At 43.9% G+C, this 22376-nt stretch overlaps 1 protein-coding gene and 1 pseudogene across 3 annotated transcripts; one reads left to right on the top strand and one right to left on the bottom strand.

Moving 5' to 3' along the window:
- Positions 1-293: 293 nt before the first annotated feature.
- Positions 294-5197, bottom strand: LOC307212570 (WD repeat-containing protein 5 pseudogene; annotated as a pseudogene). Its single transcript, XR_013843987.1, has 2 exons — positions 5058-5197; positions 294-3682 (listed from the first exon to the last, which is right to left on the bottom strand). The product of XR_013843987.1 is annotated as a WD repeat-containing protein 5 pseudogene (transcript).
- A 270-nt stretch (positions 5198-5467) lies between these two features.
- On the top strand, positions 5468-21467 carry MRPS31 (mitochondrial ribosomal protein S31). 2 transcript variants are annotated; one of them, XM_079970019.1, is made up of 7 exons: positions 5468-5624; positions 8054-8350; positions 9934-10089; positions 16240-16374; positions 17869-17942; positions 19418-19561; positions 21108-21467. In XM_079970019.1, the coding sequence occupies exons 1-7, from the start codon at positions 5536-5538 to the stop codon at positions 21365-21367; spliced, it is 1155 nt and encodes a 384-aa protein (XP_079826145.1). In that variant the 5' UTR covers positions 5468-5535; the 3' UTR covers positions 21368-21467. The 2 variants fall into 2 exon arrangements, with proteins under 2 accessions (XP_079826145.1, XP_079826144.1); XM_079970018.1 differs by having other exon boundaries at positions 5469-5624; positions 9931-10089.
- The last annotated feature ends 909 nt before the right edge of the window (positions 21468-22376 follow it).

Below are 22376 nucleotides of genomic sequence, written 5' to 3'. Positions count from 1 at the left end.
GTAAACGGCGTTTCCGTGCACTGCTCTGGTTCGCCAGAAGCGGCTTATTCATTCTGGCCACATGACCAGCTGTACGCCGGCTCCCTCGGCCAGTAAAGCGAGATGAGCGCAACAACCCCAGAGTCGGCCACGACTGGACCTAATGGTCAGAGGTCCCTTTACCTTTAAAGCTGGTTCTGTTTGTGAAGATCTTCACAGAAAATTTAATGTTTTCAGAGTACTAATCTAGTTCATAATGATTCAACAAGACTAGGCTTTTGTCCTTCAGGAGAAACATTAAAATACACTTGATCTGACTTTTAAGTGATCTTTTATTGCTTTCCAGAAAATAGAACAATGAAAACAGTAAAATAAAATAAAAAATCCATCCTCAAGGAATAGGACAAGAGTAGTCACAGCATTCGTCCTAAAAATCCATGCAGTTACCTCTAAGCTGCTAAACTTTTATAGGACTATGCCCACAGTGCACTAGTCAGATTTGGTTGGTGTTTAGGACAGTTCTCCTAGCTTATACTGCCACTAAAAGAAACATTATTAATTATTTGTATCTCTGGCAACTCTTTTAAAAGGAAAGTGACCCATAGAAAAACTTGGCCTGTTGTTACTATGCTTTCTTGAAGGCTGGCTCCTAGGTTTATAATCCCTCCACACCTGTGCTTAATTTTGTGCTTTACCGAATTTTGGCCAGGCTTCTTTGTTCCCTGGCCCTCATTCCCACAAGTGTGCTGGTCAACTCTACAAAGTGGACCTTTATCACTTTTCCTCCTCATATCTGGTTATTTTTGTGCAGCCTCCAGGTGTCAAAAATTGCCTTCGGTTGGGATATTTCTTTGGTTTGATGCAAACTGGAAGAAGCAGTGACAGGCAGAAAGGAGGGGTGTTGCATTTTTCACCATGATGAGGATATACAAATAATCCTTCCCTAAGGTAAAGGTAAAGGGACCCCTGACCATTAGGTCCAGTCGTGACCGACTCTGGGGTTGTGGCGCTCATCTCGCTTTATTGGCCGAGGGAGCCGGCGTGCAGCTTCCGGGTCATGGGGCCAGCATGACTAAGCTGCTTCTGACGAACCAGAGTAGCGCACAGAAATGCTGTTTACCTTCCCGCCGGAGCGGTACCTATTTATCTACTTGCACTTTGACGTCCTTTCGAACTGCTAGGTTGGCAGGAGCAGGGACTGAGCAATGGGAGCTCACCCCGTGGTGGGGATTCAAACTGCCGACCTTCTGATCAGCAAGTCCTAGGACCTGTGGTTTAACCCACAGCGCTACCCATGTCCCTGAAATCCTTCCCTACCTGCCTCAAAAAAACCCACGAATCTTTTTATGCAGGTTTTCTTTTCTTTCTTTTATTTTCCTCACAAAAGAATCCCACTTTTGTATTGTACATATGGTAAAATATTGATAAGCGCAGAGAAAAGGGAAGAAAGAATAGAAAAGGGATATACCAATGTGGAAGGGGGGGGGGATAGAATAAAGCCATACCATTAGCAAATACAAGTTCATACAATGAGGTTTCTAAGATAAAATAAGTGTTTTTGTTGTTGTTTTTTTACATTGAAATAACCGTACAGAGTTTGTGAAATTTGCCAGACTATATTTTTTAAGTAAAAAGTCACAAGCAAGGACTTTGCAGGACAGAGGTTGAACAGATAATTTGGGGGTGAGGGTGGGGTGAAAAGCGTGAAAAGACTTTTACTGTCAAGTATCCTCTACCGGAGAGCATAAAGAACAGGGTGCATTACATAGAAGGACAAAGAAAGGGTGATTTAATCACAGGTTCTGGAAACTTGGATGGGTGGGAAATGAGAAGAGGCGCAAGGCAAAAGAACACTTGTTTGGTCACGTTAAAAAAATTGTGTTTAGTAATGAGCCACCATGGCTCTTCTATTTAAAGTTTTATGTACTATGGCCTACCTGCCTGGATTGTTTTTCTTTTTCTTAAAAAATGTTAACATATCCAGATTCTTTCTAAGTTTTTGACTTGGCGGTGGTTGCTGTTAGGAGACAGAGTTCCCTCCAAGGAATGAGAATGCCATCTTATTCCCCAAGGAGAGAATAGTTAATGGCTTCCCAGTAGGAAAAGCCACCAATTCATCAAAGAAAACAGAACCTTTTTATTATCCTCCCCCCACAAAAAAAACTATATTTGCCCAGTTTGGAGACAAGCCGAAGAGAGAAGTTATTTGGGCCAAAACTAGAAGATATCACCTTCTTTAAGGTTGCTTTGTTTCCTGGCAAATGGGTCTTCAAAAAACACAGACACAGACACCCCCCAGCAGTCTCTGAAGTGATGCTGAAAGCATTTTAACAGTCACTCTTCCAAAGTTTAATTGTTTTGTCGTTTTCTAGAGCTGCTGAGGCAATGATGTTCTCCGTTGGATGGCAAGCTGTAGAGATCACAACATCTGTATGCCCTTGCAGCTTCTGTACAATCTCTTTTGTTTGGAGGTTCCAGATGTAAACCAGATTGTCCTCTGAACCAGACACGATCCACTTTCCACCAGTAACGGAGAAGCTGGCAAAGATGCAGTACTTCTCGGTCTTGTGGCCTGTGTAGGTCTTTAGGCACTTTCCTTTGCTGTAGTCCCAAACCTTAAGAGTGTTGTCCAACGTTGCCGCTAAAATATATTTCCCATTGGGAGAGAACTTCACAAAAGACACAGGGGGGTTGTTATCATCAACCAGTGTTTTCAAACACTGTCCTGATGCTGTATCCCAGATTTGGCAGAGGCCATCATAGCTGCTGGACACTATCAGGGAGCCATCACGGTTAAAATGCACTGCTGAAACTGGGTCAGAATGGGCTAGCAAGGTTTTTAGGCACTTCCCGGTTTTGACTTCCCATATCCTCACACTCTCATCAAAGGATCCTGAGACAACGAGGTTGGACTGTGGGTTGAAATTGCAGCAGAAGGCATAGTTGCTGTGCCCCTGCAGGGTTTTCAAACATTTTCCCGAGCTCACATCCCAAATTTTGAGAGTTTTGTCATCTGAGGCAGATACAAGGAGGTTCGAATCAGATGACCAAGCAACATCAGAGATTTCCAGCTTGTGGCCAGATATGGTTTTCTCAAATTTGCCATCATAGGCGCCCCAGATTTTTATAAGCGTATCAGCCGAAGAACTGGCCAGCCACTCCCCATTGGGACTGAATTTCACTGATGAGACAGCTTTTGTGTGTCCTGCCAGCGTGAATTTCAGGTCATAGTTTGGTTTTACAGGGGCAGGCTTGCCCTGATTGGTTGAAGAGGAGGATGTTGATTGTGTTTTGGTTGATTCTGAATCTGGCTTCTCTTCCGTTGCCATGGCTGTGAAAACTAGCATGCCAGGATCTGAGCACTTCACAGGATGGAAGTGTAAGCCAGTTCAAAGGAGGGTGTGTGTCTCCAAGTGGGATGGGGCAACTTCAGAGCTGCAAATTCTCCACTCAGCTATTAAGCTCACTGGCTGCGACCTGGGGGACCCAGTCACTGCCTCTCAGCCTGTTGTGTACTGAAGTTCTCACCCTGGGCCAGCAGGAGGATACTGTAGATAGTTTTCACTCAAGTCCACATATGCAAATAAGGGATTGACAGTGACAATCAGTGATTGGATAGTTACAGAAAGTGGTTACTGTTGCATTGTAGCGGAGCTCTATATAAGCAGGCTGGCTGAACCCTTCAGTTCAGTTCTGTTCTGGCCTGTGAATAAACAAGAGCTGTTTGAAGAATCGCTGTGTCGTCTGATATGTTCACCCACAACTTAACACAGGCTGACCTATGTCATATAGTTGCTGTGCAGATAGAATAGGGAGGTGGGAGGAAAGAACCACATACACCACTTCGAGCTCCCTTAAAAGCACGGCTAGAGGCGCCGCTCTCGCCGCCGCCGCCTTCACCTCAGCGCTCGGTGAGAAAAGCAGCAGCAGCAGCAGCTCACTTGAGGAAGAGGGGATACCCAGGGCCTCGCGCAGGTGCACTGAACAGACCCAGCTGGGAAAAAGCGACGCACACTCACGGCACCTGCGCTCGCTGCAACTCGAGGAAAACTGACGGTAGCAGCAGCGGCTTTGTGCAGGTCTTCCGTGTTTATACTAAAGCATGCCTTTAAAGCACATTGCAAACACAGTTTCCTCCCCCCCCCCCAATTCTGTGCACTGTAGTTTTTTAAGAGTTACTGCAAATTGTAATTCTGTGAGGGCTAAACTACAGTGCCCAGAATTCTTTGGTGGTGGAGAATGTGCTTTGGATGTGCTTTAAAGATGTAGTGTCCCCTGAAATGCCCACTGTGCGGAGCGGAGAGAGAGTGAGGGAGGGACTATCTGGGGGAGGGACAGTGCAGCGGCCGCCCAGCGCAGCGCTGAGTGCGGGAGAGAACCACATCCGACCAGCCCAGGCAGCAGCAAGAAGAAGCTGGCAGCGACGGCAGGTTAGGGGCGCAAATTACTTGCCTTGCCCCGGGTTAGGGGGTGCAGATTACTTGCCTTGCCCCGGGTTAGGGGGCACAAATTACTTGCCTTGCCCCGGGTGCTGACAACCCACGCTACACCGCTGGCTGTCCCTTATTGATGATGTCCCTTAAATTTCCCGGGTTTCAAAAGAAGCAGCTCCTCTCCCTCCCTCCCTGCTGGCCAGGGAGGAGGGAGGCTCCAACTGTGTTGCTTGGCTGCGTTGCTCACCCAATAAGGAGTCTAAGAATGACTGGGGGGTGGAGCTTGCATGCCTTGTGCCAATCAAATCGGCCACGTTGCCTGGGGACTCGCCTTTGCTCAGCGCTTCCCAGCGAAGAGGTGACGGTGGTTTTCCTTGCTGCATCCCCTTTGTCGGGTTGCTGTGCTGTGGGAACCACCGCTTGAGGCTTCGCTTGGCTGCTGGCTGGGCTTTCTGCCTTTGTCTTGGAGGGGCTCAGAAGTTGAACATACCTGTGCTCGCAAAATCCCTTATTTTGGCTGCTGATCCCTTATTTTCGAGGCTGCTGGTCCCTTATTTTCAAATTGACAGCTATGCCCTCGAGGTCCCTTCCAGCTCTACAATCCTCTGCTCCTATGACCTGCAACGAGAAACTGGGTCGACTTACCTAAATGTACGCCCCTAGCCGCCAGGGGGAAGCGTGCTGAATCCATAAAGCATCCTATTTACAAAATGCCCATAAGGACGGGAGGAAGAAATAGCCAAATACGGATTTATAGGACGCTTGGCTCTAGGTCTTCTTTAGGGCATGATTTGCAAGTCGGTTCCTTGTGATGCCAACTCCCTGAAGTCTTGCACTGTAAAGATTCCTTGGAAAGGCGTACCAGCCGAAACGTCCACTTTTGCCCATTTCGGGAAACGAAAAACAACCCTGCCCAAAACTCCCCTCGGGCGGCGGAGTCAGCGGGGTGCTCATTTAAGCGACGGAACCAAACACCCGCGCTTGCGCGTTCTGGCCGGACGGATGAGAGCGTGGCGACGCTTTACACCGGAAGTGCCTTAGAATGCGGGACGGTTAACGGGAGCTGACCGGAAGTGGGGGGGAGCGGGCTGCTCCGTCGACGAGCTCGTTGCTGTGGGGAACAATGTGGCGGAGGAGCGTCCTCCTTCCCGGGGGCTTCTGTGCTGGCCTTCGCCCGGGAGCGGGGCTGCAGAGGGCCGTGCCTTGGGGCAGGTACGGCTGCGGAGGGTGGGAAGGCGACTCCCCGCCTGGGGAGGCTGAGACGCCGCGCTCCTCTGCCAAGGACACCCAAATTTCTCCCTCAGGATATGTGCGGGGTCTCCTGACCCTCGGGGAGGGGGGGGGGCGGCGCACAGAAATTGGAGGAGGGAGGAAAGCCCTGTTTAGGGAAGCTTTTAATATTGTATTTTAATATTTTGCTGGAAGCCGCCCAGAGTGGGGAAACCCAGCCTGATGGGCGGGGGGGGGGTGTTGTTGTTGTTGTTGTTGTTGTACAAGGGCAGCGTTTCCCAAACTCGGTTCTCCATCTGCTTTGGACTACAGTTCCCATCATCCCTGGTACTGCCAGATAGTGATTGTGGGATTTGTAGTCCAGCAACAGCTGGAGATCCAAGTTTGGGAAACGTTGTCCAGTACTCCTTCAGTGGCGTAGCGTGGGTTGTCAGCACCTGGGGCAAGGCAAGTAATTTGCACCCCCTAACCCATGGATTTGCACCCCCTAACCCATGGATTTGCACCCCCTAACCCATGGATTTGCACCCCCTAACCCATGGATTTGCACCCCCTAACCCATGGATTTGCACCCCCTAACCCGTGGATTTGCACCCCCTAACCCATGGATTTGCGCCCCCTAACCCATGGATTTGCACCCCCTAACCCGTGGATTTGCACCCCCTAACCCATGGATTTGCAGCCCCTAACCCATGGATTTGCGCCCCCTAACCCGTGGATTTGCACCCCCTAACCCGTGGATTTGCACCCCCTAACCCATGGATTTGCGCCCCCTAACCCATGGATTTGCGCCCCCTAACCCATGGATTTGCACCCCCTAACCCGTGGATTTGTGCCCCCTAACCCATGGATTTGCACCCCCTAACCCGTGGATTTGCGCCCCCTAACCCTAACCCCCAGATGTTGCGCCCGGTGCGGCCAGCCCCCCCTGCACCCCCCACGCTACGCCACTGTACTCCTTCAGGTAGTGATAAAGCAGGATATCAAATCCAAACTCTTCTTCTACTACTACTAGTGGAGAAGGTCTTGCACTGCCTTCCACTACTACAGTGGTGCCTCGGGTTACATACACTTCAGGTTTCATACGCTTCAGGTTACAGACTCCGCTAACCCAGAAATAGTACCTCGGGTTAAGAACTTTGCTTTGGGATGAGAACAGAAATCGTGCTCTGGGATCGCGTCAGCTGCAGGAGGCCCCATTAGCTAAAGTGGTGCTTCGGATTAAGAACAGTTTCAGGTTGAGAACGGACCGCCGGAACGAATTAAGTACTTAACCTGAGGTACCACTGTACAAGCATTCAGATACATGTCTCCCCCAGCTTCATACTTTTGGTGAGGGAAATGCAGCAAACATGCCCACCACTGTAAAATGTGTGGTGGTCTTCAGAGAGTTAGGTAAAGGGACTCCTGACCATTAGGTCCAGTCGTGACCGACTCTGGGGTTGCAGCGTGCATCTCCCTTTACTGGCCAGGGGTGCCGGCGTACAGCTTCCGGGTCATGTGGCCAGCATGACTAAGCCGCTTCTGGCGAACCAGAGCAGCGCACGGAAACGCCGTTTACCTTCCCGCTGGAGCGGTACCTATCTATCTACTTGCACTTTGACGTGCTTTCGAAATGCTAGGTTGGCAGGAGCAGGAACAGAGCAATGGGAGCTCACCCTGTCGCGGGGATTTGAACCACCGACCTTCTGATCGGCAAGTCCTAGGCTCTGTGGTTTAACCCACAGCACCACCCACGTCCCAATAATAATAATAATAATAATAATAATAATGATGATGATGATGATGATGTTGTTGTACAAGGGCAGTGTTTCCCAAACTCGGGTCTCCATCTGCTTTGGACTACAGTTCCCATCATCCCTGGTACTGCCAGATAGTGATCGTGGGATTTGTAGTCCAGGCTGGAGATCCAAGTTTGGGAAACGCTGTCCAGTACTCCTTCAGGTAGTAATAATGCGGGATATCAAATCCAAACTCCTCTTCTACTACTAGTGGAGAAGGTCTTGCACTGCCTTCCACTACTAATGTGTTGGATTGGTTGAATCTGGGCCTCAAGCACTGCAGTCTTGTTGTACGTGGTGCTACCATGTCTTCATTTGCCATGGGAATTAGATTGTACAACAGAATTTCTGAGTGGCCAATATTTTATTTGCCTGTTAATTATGCTGTTTTAAATGTGTGTTCTGCTGTTGACCCGCTTTGTAATGATTTATTTTGAAATATTCAAGATAAAATATTTTAATTTCGTGTTAATTGTGTTGCTTTATATTTGACTTTCTTCAGTAATGTTTTATTCCGTGTTGTTTTATTTGATATTTTAATTAAGGTTGTAAACCCTTTCAGATTAAAAATATAAAGTGGTATAGAAATGAGTAATAATAATAACCCCCCACTTTCCATATCATTTTTAGTAAGACACACAAGTACTTAGGCACCAGCCCTGTTTTGTGTACCAAAGAAGATGACCCTACTCCTCCAGTCAATATCAAAGATACAGAGACTTCACCAAACCAGGAGAAGAAACAGCAAGCAACCACAAAGAAGAATTTGCTAAATATCATTAGTGAAATGAAAGTAGAAATCAGTACAAAGAAGAAGTTCCAGATGTTGAAAGCCCAGAAGATTAAGGATCAAACAACGAACTTGCCAGAAAATATGGAGAGTACAAGTAGCATGTTCCAGAAAGCTACAGAAGACAAAGCTAAGAGGTAAATCTCTGGATATGCGTGTCTCATTCTCTTTGTCCATAAGTATCATGGATTTTGGAAAGTACATTCATTGGGAGGTGTAGCTAAGAATGTTATCAACTCCCAGAGAAAAATATGGAATGCTTGATAAAAGGGCATCAGTAGACATGAGTTCTGTCCCTTTCAGACAGAGTAACTACTTTTGTAAAAGGCTGGGAGGAGGGACCTCCATTTATGCCCCCTTTTTTGGTTTTTCTGTAGAAAGTTGTTTCTTTATTAGTCCTAGATAATACATTATGAGCTATCCTCCTTTGTTGTTGTTTAGTCACTTAGTCATGTCTGACTCTTCGTCTTCTTGATGTATTCTGCTTCTGTTAGGTCCTTACCACTTTTGTCCTTTATTATGGTAATCTTTGTACGAAATGTTCCTTTCATATCTCCAGTTTTCTTGAACAGATCTCTGGTTCTTCCCATTCTGTTGTTTTCCTCTATTTCTTTGCATTGCTCGTTTAAGAAGGCCTTCTTTTCTCTCCTTGCTATTTTTTGGAAATCTGCATTCGATTTCCTGTATCTTTCACTTTCTCCCTCGCATTTTCCTTGCATTCTCTCCCCCGCTATTTGTAAGGCCTCGTTGGACAGCCACTTTGCTTTCTTGCATTTCCTTTTCATTGGGATGGTTTTCGTTGCTGCCTCCTGTATAATGTTACAAGCCTCCATCCATAGTTCTTCAGGCACTTTGTCCAGCAAATCTAAATCCTTAAACCTGTTCCTCACTTCCACTGTGTATTCATAAGGGATTTGTTTTAGATTGTATCTTACCGGCTTACTATCCTCCTAGATATTGGCAATGCTGGTGTGTGAAAAAGCTAAGAGAGTGGGCTTCTCCCACATTACCTCAGCAGTGCAGAAAGGAGCTATCCCAGTTAAGCTCTTCTGTTGTTGGATTCTCAACATCCATCAACCCCAGGCAGCATAGCCAATAGTCAGGGATGCTAGGTGTTGCAATCCAACAATATCTGGAAGGTTGCAGGTTCCCTACTCCTGGCCTAGGGGGATCATGTTGATATTTCCATGCAGATAGTTACAAATTTGAGTCCACAAAACATGCTTTCTTCTACTTTATTAGCTGTATAAAAATAGGCGGTATTAGAAAACATGTAGTAATTACACAGTCGCTTGTCTAACTGTGTCTATTTTCATAGGAATACAATGTGGGAAACAATGAGCAAAGAAAAAATAGCACCTGTTCTTTTAATCTGTTTCGGCCCAGTATACCTGAAGAAGCGTCTCCACCCCCATCGTTCAGCTCGGACACTGAGGTCCAGCTCTGAGGGCCTTCTGGCGGTTCCCTCACTACGAGATGTGAGGTTACAGGGAACCAGACAGAGGGCCTTCTCGGTGGAACGCCCTCCCATCAGATGTCAAGGAAATAAACAACTATCTGACTTTTAGAAGACATCTGAAGGATGTCTGTTTAAGGAAGTTTTTAATATTTGATGTTTTATTCTGTTTTTAATCTGTTGGGAGCTGCCCAGATGGGTGGGGAATGAATGAATGAATGAATGAATGAATAATAGTTGTTGTTGTTGTTGTTATTCCAGCAGTGAAACACTCAATCCAGAGCTGGTGGCAGCAGCCTCTGCTGTTGCATCGTCCCTCCCTTTTGACAGGAAAAGGACAGTTTCAGAATTGGTTCAACTACTGAAAAAGCAGAAGGAAGTCACTGATGCACGTAAAAGCGAAGAAGTAACTGACATAAGGTTTGCAAACTACATGCTGTTCCCAATAGTATATTGTGATATTTGTCACACTGTTGGTCAAAAAACAAAGTGAAGGAGGTTGCTGATATTTGCTTTGCTTTGCTTTAAAATGTGCACCCTGCTTTTGGAGATGAAGGACTAGAAGTGGCTTTATATATAGAAATTTTGGTTTTATTATGATGCTTTGAATAGGTTAAGGTAAAGGACCCCTGGGTGGTTAAATCCAGTCAAATTTGACTATGGGGTGTGGCGCTCATCTCCACTTTCAGGCCGAGGGAGTCGGTTTGTCCACTGACAGCTTTTCTGGGTCATGTGGCCAGCATGACTGAATCGTTTCTGGCACAACGGTATACCATGATGAGTGCCAGAGTGCACAAAAATGCTGTTTACCTTCCCGCCGCAGCAGTTCCTATTTATTTACTTGCGCTGGTATGCTTTCGAACTGCTAAGTTGGCAGGAGCTGGGACAAAGCAACAAGAGCTCATTCCATCACACAAATTTGAACTGCTTACCTTACAATCGGCAAGCCCAAGAGGCTCGGTGGTTTTAGACTACACCACCACCTTTGTCCCTAATGCTTTGAATACACAATAAACATCTTATTTTTTGTTTTATCTGTTCAAGAGAAGCAACATTTAAACACAAATTTATGAAGTAGCTTTGTCAGTGTTTCAAAACCATGGCTGCTTCCTGTCTTAAGAGAAACTGTCGCAAGCATGATGTTTGTGAACTGCCATATCACAATCGTGATTTACAGCCCTTAGTTATAAGCAACTCCTACAAGATCTCTTTCCTCCTGACTCCATGTTATTTCCATACTCATGGGGACCACACTTGTGCTATGAAATTTCATTCCATTTCTATTTTTCCAGTTTGATATAATCCCTTTAATAGTGCCTAATCTCCAGAGCCTAGGGCTTGCTACTCTAAAGGTTGGCGGTTCGAATCCCTGTGACGGGGTGAGCTCCCGTTGCTCGGTCCCTGCTCCTGCCAACAGCAGTTTGAAAACACATCAAAGTGCAAGTAGATAAATAGGTACTGCTCCGGCGGGAAGGTAAACGGCGTTTCCCTGCGCTGCTCTGGTTCACCAGAAGCGGCTTAGTCATGCTGGCCACATAACCTGGAAGCTGTACGCCAGCTCCCTCGGCCAATAAAGCGAGATGAGCACCGCAACCCCAGAGTTGTCCGCGACTGGACCTAATGGTCAGGGGTCCCTTTACCTTTACCTTTAATCTCCAGTTCAGATACTATATATTAGCAGTAAGAACAACAGTGCCTTGTGGCACCTAAAAGGCTAACATAATTTTTAAGCTATGCCTTTGGAAGATATAATAGCAGTGTTTCCTATCTCAATTACATCCCCATACTTTATTAAAATTATCTTATTTCCCTCCTAACTGTCAGTAATAAGAATGATGCATAAAAAAGGTTTTGTTACTGGGCACTACTGGTTGCTCTTCTCCAAGTTAAATATTTGCCTGTTAGCAAAATCTTTTGGCACTTCTCCATTATAGTTCCCTATCAAATAAAACAGTGGCTGTGTTAATACCCACCAATCCCATTTTAAGTACCAAATAGGTTAGGTCTATTGCACAACCCTCTTTCATAAGGGTCAGTTACCTTTTCAAATATAAATAAGGGGATCACTGCTGTACCTCCTTAATTATGGGCTCCTTCAGAACTTCCTTTTGTGCTATACTTTCCAGGCAGAGGTCTGCACTTAAAAGCCCTGTGTCTGAGCGGTTTGGTTTGGTTTTTGTCCCTGGCTTGCACTTTCCTTAGGAAAACCCATGTTTTACTGCTGAATCAGAGCAAATGGCACTAGGGTTTGCCATTTGCTCTGTTTCAGTGGTAAAATGCAGGTTTTCCCAGGGAAAGTGCTGGGACAAAAAGCAAACGAAAAACACCATTTGGAAAGGGAGCTTTCTGCCAGTAAATCATAGCTAAGCTGTTCTCCGTTTGTAGTAGCATGTATTACCAGTGGGTGTCGCTGCTTTACAGAGTCTTCATCCATCAGTTTGTTTTGCAGAACAGGAAGCACTGAATGTTTGCTAAATGGAAATAACAACAGTGCAGAATTTTGAGGAGGAATGAGGTTTCTCTCAGTGAGTGGAAATTATGGCATCATTTTACAAAAACATCAAAGGGTTGAGCTTCATTACAAACAAAATCTAGAATTTAGGAGACACCCTGAATGTCCCAGCCTTCACATTAAAGGTGGTAGTTATTATTCCAGGAAATTTATGATCTTTACGATCCAGTTTGACAGATTTAAAGATCTGATGAATCCCACCCCACCCCCCGCAAGCAAGAAATCTGTGTCTTGTCCATGTAACATGTATCTTGTTGACTTCCAGCTCAGAAGTTTAGTCTGTCCACAGAAAGTGAGACATGTTACAAGGCAGTAACATTTTGCGTGGAGGAAAGAAGAGTTTCTTTCAAAGGAGTTTGCTCTTCTTGTTACTGTGGCTGCCATGAAAGATGCACGGATAGCCACATGATGAAGGAAGCAAACTGTACCATCCTTGCCAGGTCAACTTAACTGTGATTTTTTTTCTGATTTGGTCATCACACTGACCACAAGTGATGACAACAACAAGAGTAGAGTCTAGCACTCTTGTTTTTTTCCACAGTCAGAATCTAATGAAATGATTGAATTTCATTTCGTTGTTGAGTAAGGAAAGCATTCAGACATCATGCTGTGCTATCCTGGCTTTTGCTGCCATCTAGATATTCAAGTCTGATACTTCTGGAGAAGTATTCTTTCTAAATATTTTCCAAGAACATTTTTGTTTTAAGTCAAATATATTCAAATCAGAGTCTTTTTGTGTGTATATGTTTAGAGTGATGGTGGTTTGCAATCTGCTTACTGTCAGAGCAGTGGCGTAGCGTGGGGGGTGCAGGGGGGCCGGCCGCACCGGGCGCAACATCTGGGGGTTAGGGTTAGGGGGCGCAAATCCACGGGTTAGGGGGCGCAAATCCATGGGTTAGGGGGTGCAAATTACTTGCCTTGCCCCGGGTGCTGACAACCCACGCTACGCCACTGTGTCAGAGATAAAATAATTATTGTGCCTCAACCCATTCTCTTTGCCCAAGTATTTATTTAAATCCTGTATACAGTGGTACCTCGGGTTAAGTACTTCATTCATTCCGGAGGTCCATTCTTAACCTGAAACTGTTCTTAACCTGAAGCACCACTTTAGCTAATGGGGCCTCCTGCTGCCGCCACGCCGCCAGAGCACGATTTCTGTTCTCATCCTGAAGCAAAGTTCTTAACCTGAGGTAATATTTCTGGGTTAGCGGGGTCTGTAACCTGAAGCGTATGTATCCTGAAGCGTCTGTAACCCGAGGTACCACTGTACTTGTCTTATGCTGGCCAATGTTCTAGACAGCTCTTGATCATCATAAACCACCTTGGATCATTGTGATCTTGACACTTTTGCTACAGTCTCACTTGCAGTTGTCTGAACAATGTGTTAAGAGGCAACTGTTCCTTGTCTGTTGAAGATTTGGCCCTTAAATTAGTAGGTATCCCCTTTACCCTCAAAATACCCACTGAAGAGATGCAGTGTGTAGTTTAGCAACCACACGCCAAAGGAAAGCCTGCCTCCAAACTCACTTCTCTCTACCTTGTGACCACCTTGGCCTACAAATAGTGACCACCAAGGAGGCATTTTTCAGTCCTTGTCTGCTTACTTTTGTCAGCCATCACAATTAAATCTCCCCTTCATTCTTGATCCTGCCTTGCATTTGTGTGCTACTGTCTGCTGCCAGAGAAAACATGTGTTCTGAGGGAACTAGTAGGATGTTTTACACAGCCACCCATATTTTTGTGCAAGAATTAAGGAAGTGCAGAGCCTCCTATTCCCCCCCCCCACCGATCACTCCTATTCCCCCCCCCCACCGATCACTCCTCTAGCACATCCATACACAGAAACCCATTTTACCATTGTGAGATGAGAAAGTAAATGGCTTGAACAGGAGCAACAGAATATTGCACTGAAACTCACAGATCGTGCCGCAGAGCTCATAGCAATAATAATAATAATAATAATAATAATAATAATAATAATAATAATTTATTATTTATACCCTGTCCATCTGGCTGGGTTTCCCCAGCCACTCTGGGCGGCTTCCAACAAAACACTAAAATACAATAACCTATTAAACATTAAAAGCTTCCCTAAATAGGGTTGCCTTTAGATGTCTTCTAAAAGTTTGGTACTGTAGTTATTTTTCTCTATGACATCTGGTGGAAGGGTGTTCCACAGGGTGGGTGCCACTACCGAGAAGGCCCTCTGCCTGGTTGCCTGTAATTTGGCTTCTCGCAGCGAGGAAACCGCCAGAAGGCCCTCGGCGCTGGACCTCAGTGTCCGGGCAGAAGGATGGAGGTAGAAATGCTCCTTCAGGTATACTGGACCGAGGCCGTTTAGGGCTTTAAAGATCAGCACCAACACTTTGAATTGTGCTCGGAAACGTACTGGGAGCCAGTGTTTTAGCAAGGTTTTGATATGGTGGTGATAGTGGCAAATGTGGTTCACTTCTCTGCTGCCATTGCAGTCAGCAAGCTGTTGTTGACTGGAAACAACTGGGTGATGAGGGGCCTGTGAACTACCTGAACTGCTTCACCTGGAGGGGAAGTAATTTACAGGTCTTACCAGCCAGCCAGGTGGAGCCTAAGCCTGAGGCACTGCCTGCTTGTCACTCCTGCAGTTTTACTTTTATGACCCTTGAGAATGTGTTGACTAGAGCTTAGGACTAGCTATGCCTTCACATACAGCCTAGATCCCTTTCTATACTCGAGAATTGGCTGTTTCAAAGTGTTCTGTGTGCTGCTTCCTTCACGAGTAGGAAGTTTTGCCTGATGTAAAGCTCTTAATTCTTCTCACAACTTGGGAAGTATGTGTATAGCCAAACTGTGTTGATGTAGCTGCACTGGCGAGAGAGTCAGTTTGATTGTATATAGCCAAAGGACTTTACAGTTGATGACAGTGAATAAAAGGAAACTTTCATCTAAAATCATGCATAGCTGCACTGATTATCTGTTGGCATCCATGCTCAATTCATTGTACAAGATTAAATTAACAAGTTCTGCTAGCAAGGGCTTTTGCTAGTCCAATAAGGCTTTCCCCCTCTCCTCCCCCCTCCCTATGCCACTCCTTGGTTCTGGGGTTTGGGGAGAATCTCCAGAACAAGGCACAGTTGCAGGAAAGGGGGTATTGTTCTGTCTGGCAAGCATAAATGTTTGTGGTTGTCATAGCCCTATGCTGAATTCTTCCTAATACTGTACACTCTTACTGACCTACAATGCCCTTCAAAGTCTGCAATCTGCATATCTAGGAAACGAATTCTTCCCATGAATGCTCTCTTCCTTCTCCACCTTTGCAGATCTGTTGTTAGAAAACAAAATAACATGGGGGGAAGAGCAAGGCTTTCTCTATAGCAGTCCAAACGTTTTAGAAGTCATGCCCTTGTAACAGCTATATGTCTCAGTTGACATGTGGAGGAAATCCATTTTTTAGTTCTAGTAAGATTTTTAGGGAGTGGAGCACCCCGTGACATTGCTGCTTTGGGTGATTGGTTCAGGGGTGTCGATGGTAACCTTAAGCATTCTACTGCAGGCTAATTATATTGTAGGGATGCGGGCGGCACTGTGCGTTAAACCACAGAGCTTAGGACTTGCTGATCAGAAGGTCGGTGGTTCGAATCCCCGCGACGGAGTGAGCTCCCGTTGTTTTGTCCCTGCTCCTGCCAACCTAGCAGTTCGAAAGCACCTCAAAGTGCAAGTAGATAAATAGGTACTGCTCCGGTGGGAAGGTAAATGGCGTTTCCGTGCGCTGCTCTGGTTCGCCAGAAGCGGCTTAGTCATGCCGGCCACATGACCTGGAAGCTGTACGCCGGCTGCCTTGGCCAATAAAACGAGATGAGCGCCGCAGCCCCAAAGTCGGCCACGACTGGACCTAATTACCTTTACCTAATTATATTGTAAACTGAGAATTATTTTGTTAAACTGGGAAACAGGTGGGAGATACAGGATGTGGGGGGGTTTTTTTAACGTAACCGAATATCACAGGAAGGTAGATAATGTGAAAAGAGTATTGCTGTGCTGTACTGCGCATGTTACTTAACAGATACTGATCTTAATTTCAGCAACATCGTTGCAAACATGAAGATTGGGAGAAATCCACCGGCAAGGGATGCTGCTAGCCCAACCAATCAAATTCGGTTTGATGATGATGGACAAGGTTTTATGCATGAAAGAACACTTGCTGGTAGAATAAGAAGGTACTTCTCCTACTTTTCCTTGGCATATTCTACTTCCTGATAGAAAGCATCTTTGTTACACTCAAAAGGGGTTATACGGTGATGTTCAAATGCCAGTTGGTACATTCAGTGAAAGATGCTGAATAGGAGGGACTGTGCTGTGTTTGAGATCAGATGACATCCAGAGCATTTAGTCTGAAAGACCTATCCTACAGCCCCACTTGGGTGTTAAGTTCAGCAGAAAGGGGCCTTCTTGGGAGTTCCAATGCCCTAAGAAGTTTATTTATTTATTTCCAACTGTTTTTATTAATTTTCCAAAAACTTTAAACAAACAAACATACATACATCCAGTTTGAATCTTGGTAACATTATTAAGTGACTTCCTCAAATCCCCTGGGTTGAATTTCATTATATATCCTTTTAACAGTTTTCCAAAATCAATTTTCTCAAAAAAATTAGCTTGAACACTTAACATTTTTCATTCTTTCTAATTTAGCTTTAAACATCTTAAATCCTATCCTTACATATTTTAATCCTAAGCCTATCTAATATTTACAAGCTTTTCCAGTTCAGTTATTTTAACATATTTAACTAAATAAGTCTTTAAATTTCGTCCATTCTTCCTGGCACTCCTCCTCCTTCTGGTCGCGGACTCTTCCAATCAGGTCGGCTAGCTCCGAAAAGTCCATCATCTTCATCTGCCAATCTTCCACTGTTGGTACTTCTTGTGTTTTCCAATTCTTCGCTAACAAAATTCCTGCTGCGGTTGTGCCCTAAGAAGTTTAGGTGTTGTTGACCAGGAGAAAGCATTCTCTGCGGCAGCTCCTCTGTTGTTGAATTCCCTCCCTACAGAGGTACACCTGCCACCTTCATTATATACCTTCCACCATATGATGAATACTTGGCCTTTGACACATGAGACATGTGTTTTGGGGACCCACCCAATTCCTGTGACTAGTTTGCTTTAACTTTATTTCATGCTGAATTTTGGATTGTTGTGAGTTACCTTGGCTCCTGGGCAGGTAATAAAAATAAATAATAACAAATTCCTATGTAGTTCTGGGCTCACTCTGAGAAGTGGAGCACTGTTTTGGCCTAAAAACAATTTTATAAACAACTTTTGAAATATTAGCAGTCTTGGTAAATAACTTTACTTGTATTTTTTTGGAGAGTACAGAGCAATGCAGACCGTTGAATCCTGCCCTCAACCACTGGGAATCTTCTTATTCAACAAGCCCTCTGGTTTTTTGAAGTTTCATCATTCATTGCCTCTATACTTGCAAGTGCATCTTTGTAGTCTTAAGGGCTAGGAAATTGTTTTGTTCATTAAGAACAGGAACACAAAGTAGTATAAACAGGCTGTTCAGTAAGTGCATATTCTGGCATCATATTTAGAAACCCACCTCGGTTTGTGCAGTACAGATTCACAGTGCTATCCTTAGTGGAACCCTAGGCAGAACACTATTACACTATTATTGCTATTTTAATAGATTCCCCCCCTATTTTTTTACCTAGAAAAGGACTGTTTTCAGGGAAAAGACTTGATATTTTTACTCCTGCTTCTGAAACCGAGGAAGCACTTCAAACAGGTGAGTTGAAAAATGGTAGGAACAAAAAAGCAAACAAGATAATTTAATATAACAAAACTCAACCTGTGGCAATACAGTGTTGTCCTAGAGAATTGGCTTGTGTGCTATGTCTCCGTAGCTTAGAAAAGATGAATTTCTTAATGGAATCTGATTCTCAAAGCTGCCTCACTGTAAAACGAATAATTTTGATGCTGGAGAGAATTAATAATTGTGTGTGAATCTTTGTGTGCAGCTCAACCTTTGTGGCGATTTCGTTGGTATGTTTTGGGCGGCCAGCCTAAAGCTTCACATCTATGTGGTACAAAAAGCTGAGTTTGCAGTCCACACTGCACATTCCTGGCTGCAAAGGAAGAATTGAAAGCACCTTTAGAGCATGCGTCCAACGCTTTCCTTTGAAGTTGGGTCACCTGACATAATGATTGACAGGTGATTGTTGGGCGGGCGGTCTTACCCTCATCAAACCCTGGTCCACAGGACATGCGGGAGCTCAGAATCTGGGCCACTAGTTAGTTGTTGTTCACCATCCCGGCTGTACATAATAGAAATAGAGCTCATTGAACTTAATGGACTTTTTACTATTTACTACATTGTGCCAAAGAAAGCTGCCATTTTTCTTATATTAGTTGCACACAGTTAACACAATGTGTATAAAATTTGTCTAGAAGTGCTAAATACTAGTTTTTTCTCCAATCTGAATTAGGGAGAAATATATGATTTATTATGAATCCAAATATTTGATCCTAAGTTGTTGTAAAGGTTTGTTTCTGGAGTTAGATGGGATTTGGGGGGGGGGGTTCTTGGGGGCCTCTCATCAACCTCCCTCAAGCTCTTTCACACTTTTGAATACATTCAGTTACTTACATGTGGAATTCACAATCCACAAAATCTGTATTACTAGAACTGCCCAATTGTATCCCAACTTTCTTAGAAGAGAGAAGGATGAAATTCCTGATACATTATTTTGTTTCCAGGTAATTAAGTCCTTTGACGTTTATGTTGAACTAGATACCGTGGACCTAATTCAGAGAAAATGGGGACCTTTCATTGGGACTGACAACTTTTTCGATATTGTGCTCCTGTTCCATATAATAGTAACAATGATATCAAGCAAACACCCATTCCCTTTCATGCCAAATTCTGAAAATATTGTGATTTCTGTTAATCCAACCAGTCTTGAGGCTAGTAAAGTACAGGCAACTCTGTGTGGAAAATGAAGAGAAAAAACCATGTGCTGAAAAGGCAACTCCTTGTTTTTAATATTATGACCTGAGAATTAGTTTGTTTTCATAATTCTGGCACTGAATGGGCTTATATTGCAGCAGCACAACGAAGCAGCTATTACAGACTTTTGAAACTGCAGCTCTTCTGGGTTTTGTTAAAGTTAGCAATCCTGATTGTTTTTTGTCATCTCCAGCCAGCGGCAATAGCATGGCAAATGTTGGCTTGTTGGCTTATTTGTTTCCTTTTGTCAACAGTGACACCACCAACACTTTGGGATCTGGAGCTTGCTAAAGAAATTGAAGCTGTCTGTCAGCAAGGACCTCAGAATGGCTTTGAGGAGATGATACAGTGGACTAAGGAGGGGAAACTATGGGAATTTCCAATCAACAACGAAGCTGGTATGTGCCTTGAAAAGTTCTTGGCTTGTCCAGTTTTGCTTTCTTCAGCATTTTCTTCAGAAATTTTGGACTATAACTCTCCATCAGCTTTAGCCAGCACAGGGCTTGGGGAAGTTGTAGTTCAAAATATGTGGAGGGCACCAGGATGGGAAAGGCTGTACTAATTTATAAAAGATGTGAGGAATTGCTCTTGGAAGTTTCATACTAGGTTTTGTTTTGTTTTTATAATCTTTATGGAAAAATATGAAGTATAAAATTATAAGCGTACAAGGCAAAATAAGACATGAAAAGAAGAGAATAAAAAAATAACACCCGTGTAAAAAAACAAAACAAAAACGGTATAAACATTACATGATGGTTATTGTAGTTAACCTAAACTTAACCTAATGCAGTGTTTATGAAAATGAATTCCAAATATCATAAAATTTCATGGCAAGTCTATGTTTGTATGCAACTGGTTCATGTGTTGCAAGTTTGTACATATCTTCTATCCATTCCTTGAAGGAAGCTCAAAACACAGTACTTCCAAATGAACACAGTTCACACATCAAGGGATGGCCTATCACAGGGGTGGCCAACTCCCAAGAGGCTGCGATCTACTCACAAAGTTAAAAACTGGCAGTGAGAAAGTCAAAGTTGTTGAGCTTTTTTTAGGAAGGACAGCACTTTTATGGAGGGGTTCAGGTCAAAGTGTTTTTAGGGAGGAGGAAAGCCCTGTTTTTTAGGACTGCAAGGAAAAAAGTTTATTTTTGGGGAACCAAAGTTGTTGAGCTTCTTTGGGGGGAGCCAGTGATCTACCACAGATGTCCACAATCTACCTGTTGATCACAATCTACCTGTTGGACGTGCCTGGCCTATCAAATAATAAATACAGTCACAAGCGGGGCCATAATCTTATTATAGTTGGTAGAAGCATAGTAAATTTAAATTACCAGGAGCAATGCAGCGGAGCAGTGGTTCGCCTCAAAATACTTTAAAAGCCTTTCATCCCCCTAACCAGTCGGTTGTTACACTGAATTTTAAAGCTGTTTTGCATTTTAAAAGACTTAAACATCAAGCTGGCTTTTTAAAGTTCAGGAATATCAATTAATATGGATAGCTTAAGCTTTTAAGCCATTTAGCGATGCATTTTCTAATTCTGGTGTTTTGCTAAATTGATTTAACGAAACAAAATTCATAGGCATATCATGACTTGGTCAGAGGATCTTTAATTCTTGGTGAAGCAAATTAGTTCTGTGACTGGAATAAATTACATGACTCAATAAAATGGATTGGAGTAGCTCCACTGAAATCAATGGAATTCATGGTAGTCATGACTCAGTCCCATTGATCAGTGAGTTTACTGTAAGTATGGCTAAGTTTGGATCCCACTTTATACATATTTTGCAATTTCAACATTTTCGGGGACAAAATAATGGTGGCAAGGAAGGGGATGGTATATATGGAAGATAAATTCCACTAAATCTCTTCTGTTTTCATTTTCTGGCTAACAGCTTAACTGTTAATTTTGCAGTGATCTGACAGTTATTGTGGTTGACTTTGTTAGGACTTGAAGACGATGCGGAATTTTATGAGCATATATTTCTGGATAAATACTTGGAAGACTTCCCCAAGGAGGAATCAATTCGCCATTTCATGGAACTTGTAACCTGTGGACTTTCCAAAAACCCATACTTAAGTGTTCAAGAAAAGGTAGAACATATAGCATGGTTCCGGAATTACTTCAAGGAAAAGGAAGAGTTGCTGAAGGAAATTGAAGCACATCGGAAAGAAGTCTTGCTTCAAATGGAGAATCAGTCGAAGTGAAAACTTCTCAAAGAAAATGATGCGTTTATGTAAATACATATTGGACAGTTACAGAAGCTGATGTGGAAAAGAGATGAACTGATAAAAAATATTATTAAAACCGCTGGTCATGGCTGTTATTTTAGGAGAAGATGGTGGTCAGCATTTCATCAATACCAAAATTGGGCAACCACTTCGTACCGTATTTTTCGCTCTATAAGACGCACCAGACCACAAGACGCACCTAGTTTTTGGAGGAGGAAAACAAGAAAAAAAATATTGTGAATCTCAGAAGCCAGAACAGCAAGAGGGATCGCTGCGCAGTGAAAGCAGCAATCCCTCTTGCTGTTCTGGCTTCTGGGATAGCTGCGCAGCCTGCATTCACTCCATAAGACGCACACACATTTCCCCTTACTTTTTAGGAGGGGAAAAGTGAGTCTTCTAGAGCAAAAAATATGGGAATTCTTTTTGCAGATTGTTCAACATAATCCTTGATGCAGTTGACATGGAAGTGGATCACAGAAAAGGTCCAGCTTGTATTAAGATCGTAAACCTGACTGATAAAACTTCTTCCAGTGAGATATGAATGGTATGCATATCTTGAAGACCATAAACAACTCCTTTCCTTTTGTTTCCAGAAAAATTCTAGTAAAACCACCTAGATTTAACTTTGGCTTGAGTACCCTCATCCAAATTAACCATCCTTGCCAAAAACTGGTTCTGATCAAAATTTGCTGCTCCAGGGTCTGATGAATATAAGAAATACAGTTGTGTGATGTCACTCATATGTATATCCATATAAAATAACTAGGGGCTACTGCCCATGCTGGCATTGCTTGCCCCCATACCAACTCACTTCCTCCCTTTACACCTCACAAAAATGTCCCATCCCCTCACAACTCCAAGTCCCTGTATGCCTTCACAGTCCCTCTGTATCCCTTCATCCCTGTTGTTTGAAACACAGTTGTTCAAACAGCCCAATTTAAAACCTCTTTTGCTCCCCTCCCACAACCTGACTTCATGCAATTCC

Source organism: Podarcis cretensis (assembly GCF_951804945.1).
Source record: "Podarcis cretensis genome assembly, chromosome: 3".
In the NCBI taxonomy this organism is placed as follows: domain Eukaryota; kingdom Metazoa; phylum Chordata; class Lepidosauria; order Squamata; family Lacertidae; genus Podarcis; species Podarcis cretensis.
The sequence above is the reverse complement of the archived record's forward strand: the minus strand, read 5'-3'. Positions and strand labels throughout refer to the sequence as shown.

What these genes read in the sequence shown, in the direction of transcription:
- MRPS31 (XM_079970018.1), top strand. Translation starts at nt 5,536, where the DNA reads ATGTGGCGGAGGAGCGTCCTCCTTCCCGGGGGCTTCTGTGCTGGCCTT. An exon ending in ACAGAAGACAAAGCTAAGAG is followed by an intron (nt 8,351 to 9,930) that starts GTAAATCTCTGG and finishes TTGTTATTCCAG; the next exon opens with CAGTGAAACACTCAATCCAG. An exon ending in CGAGGAAGCACTTCAAACAG is followed by an intron (nt 17,943 to 19,417) that starts GTGAGTTGAAAA and finishes TTTTGTCAACAG; the next exon opens with TGACACCACCAACACTTTGG.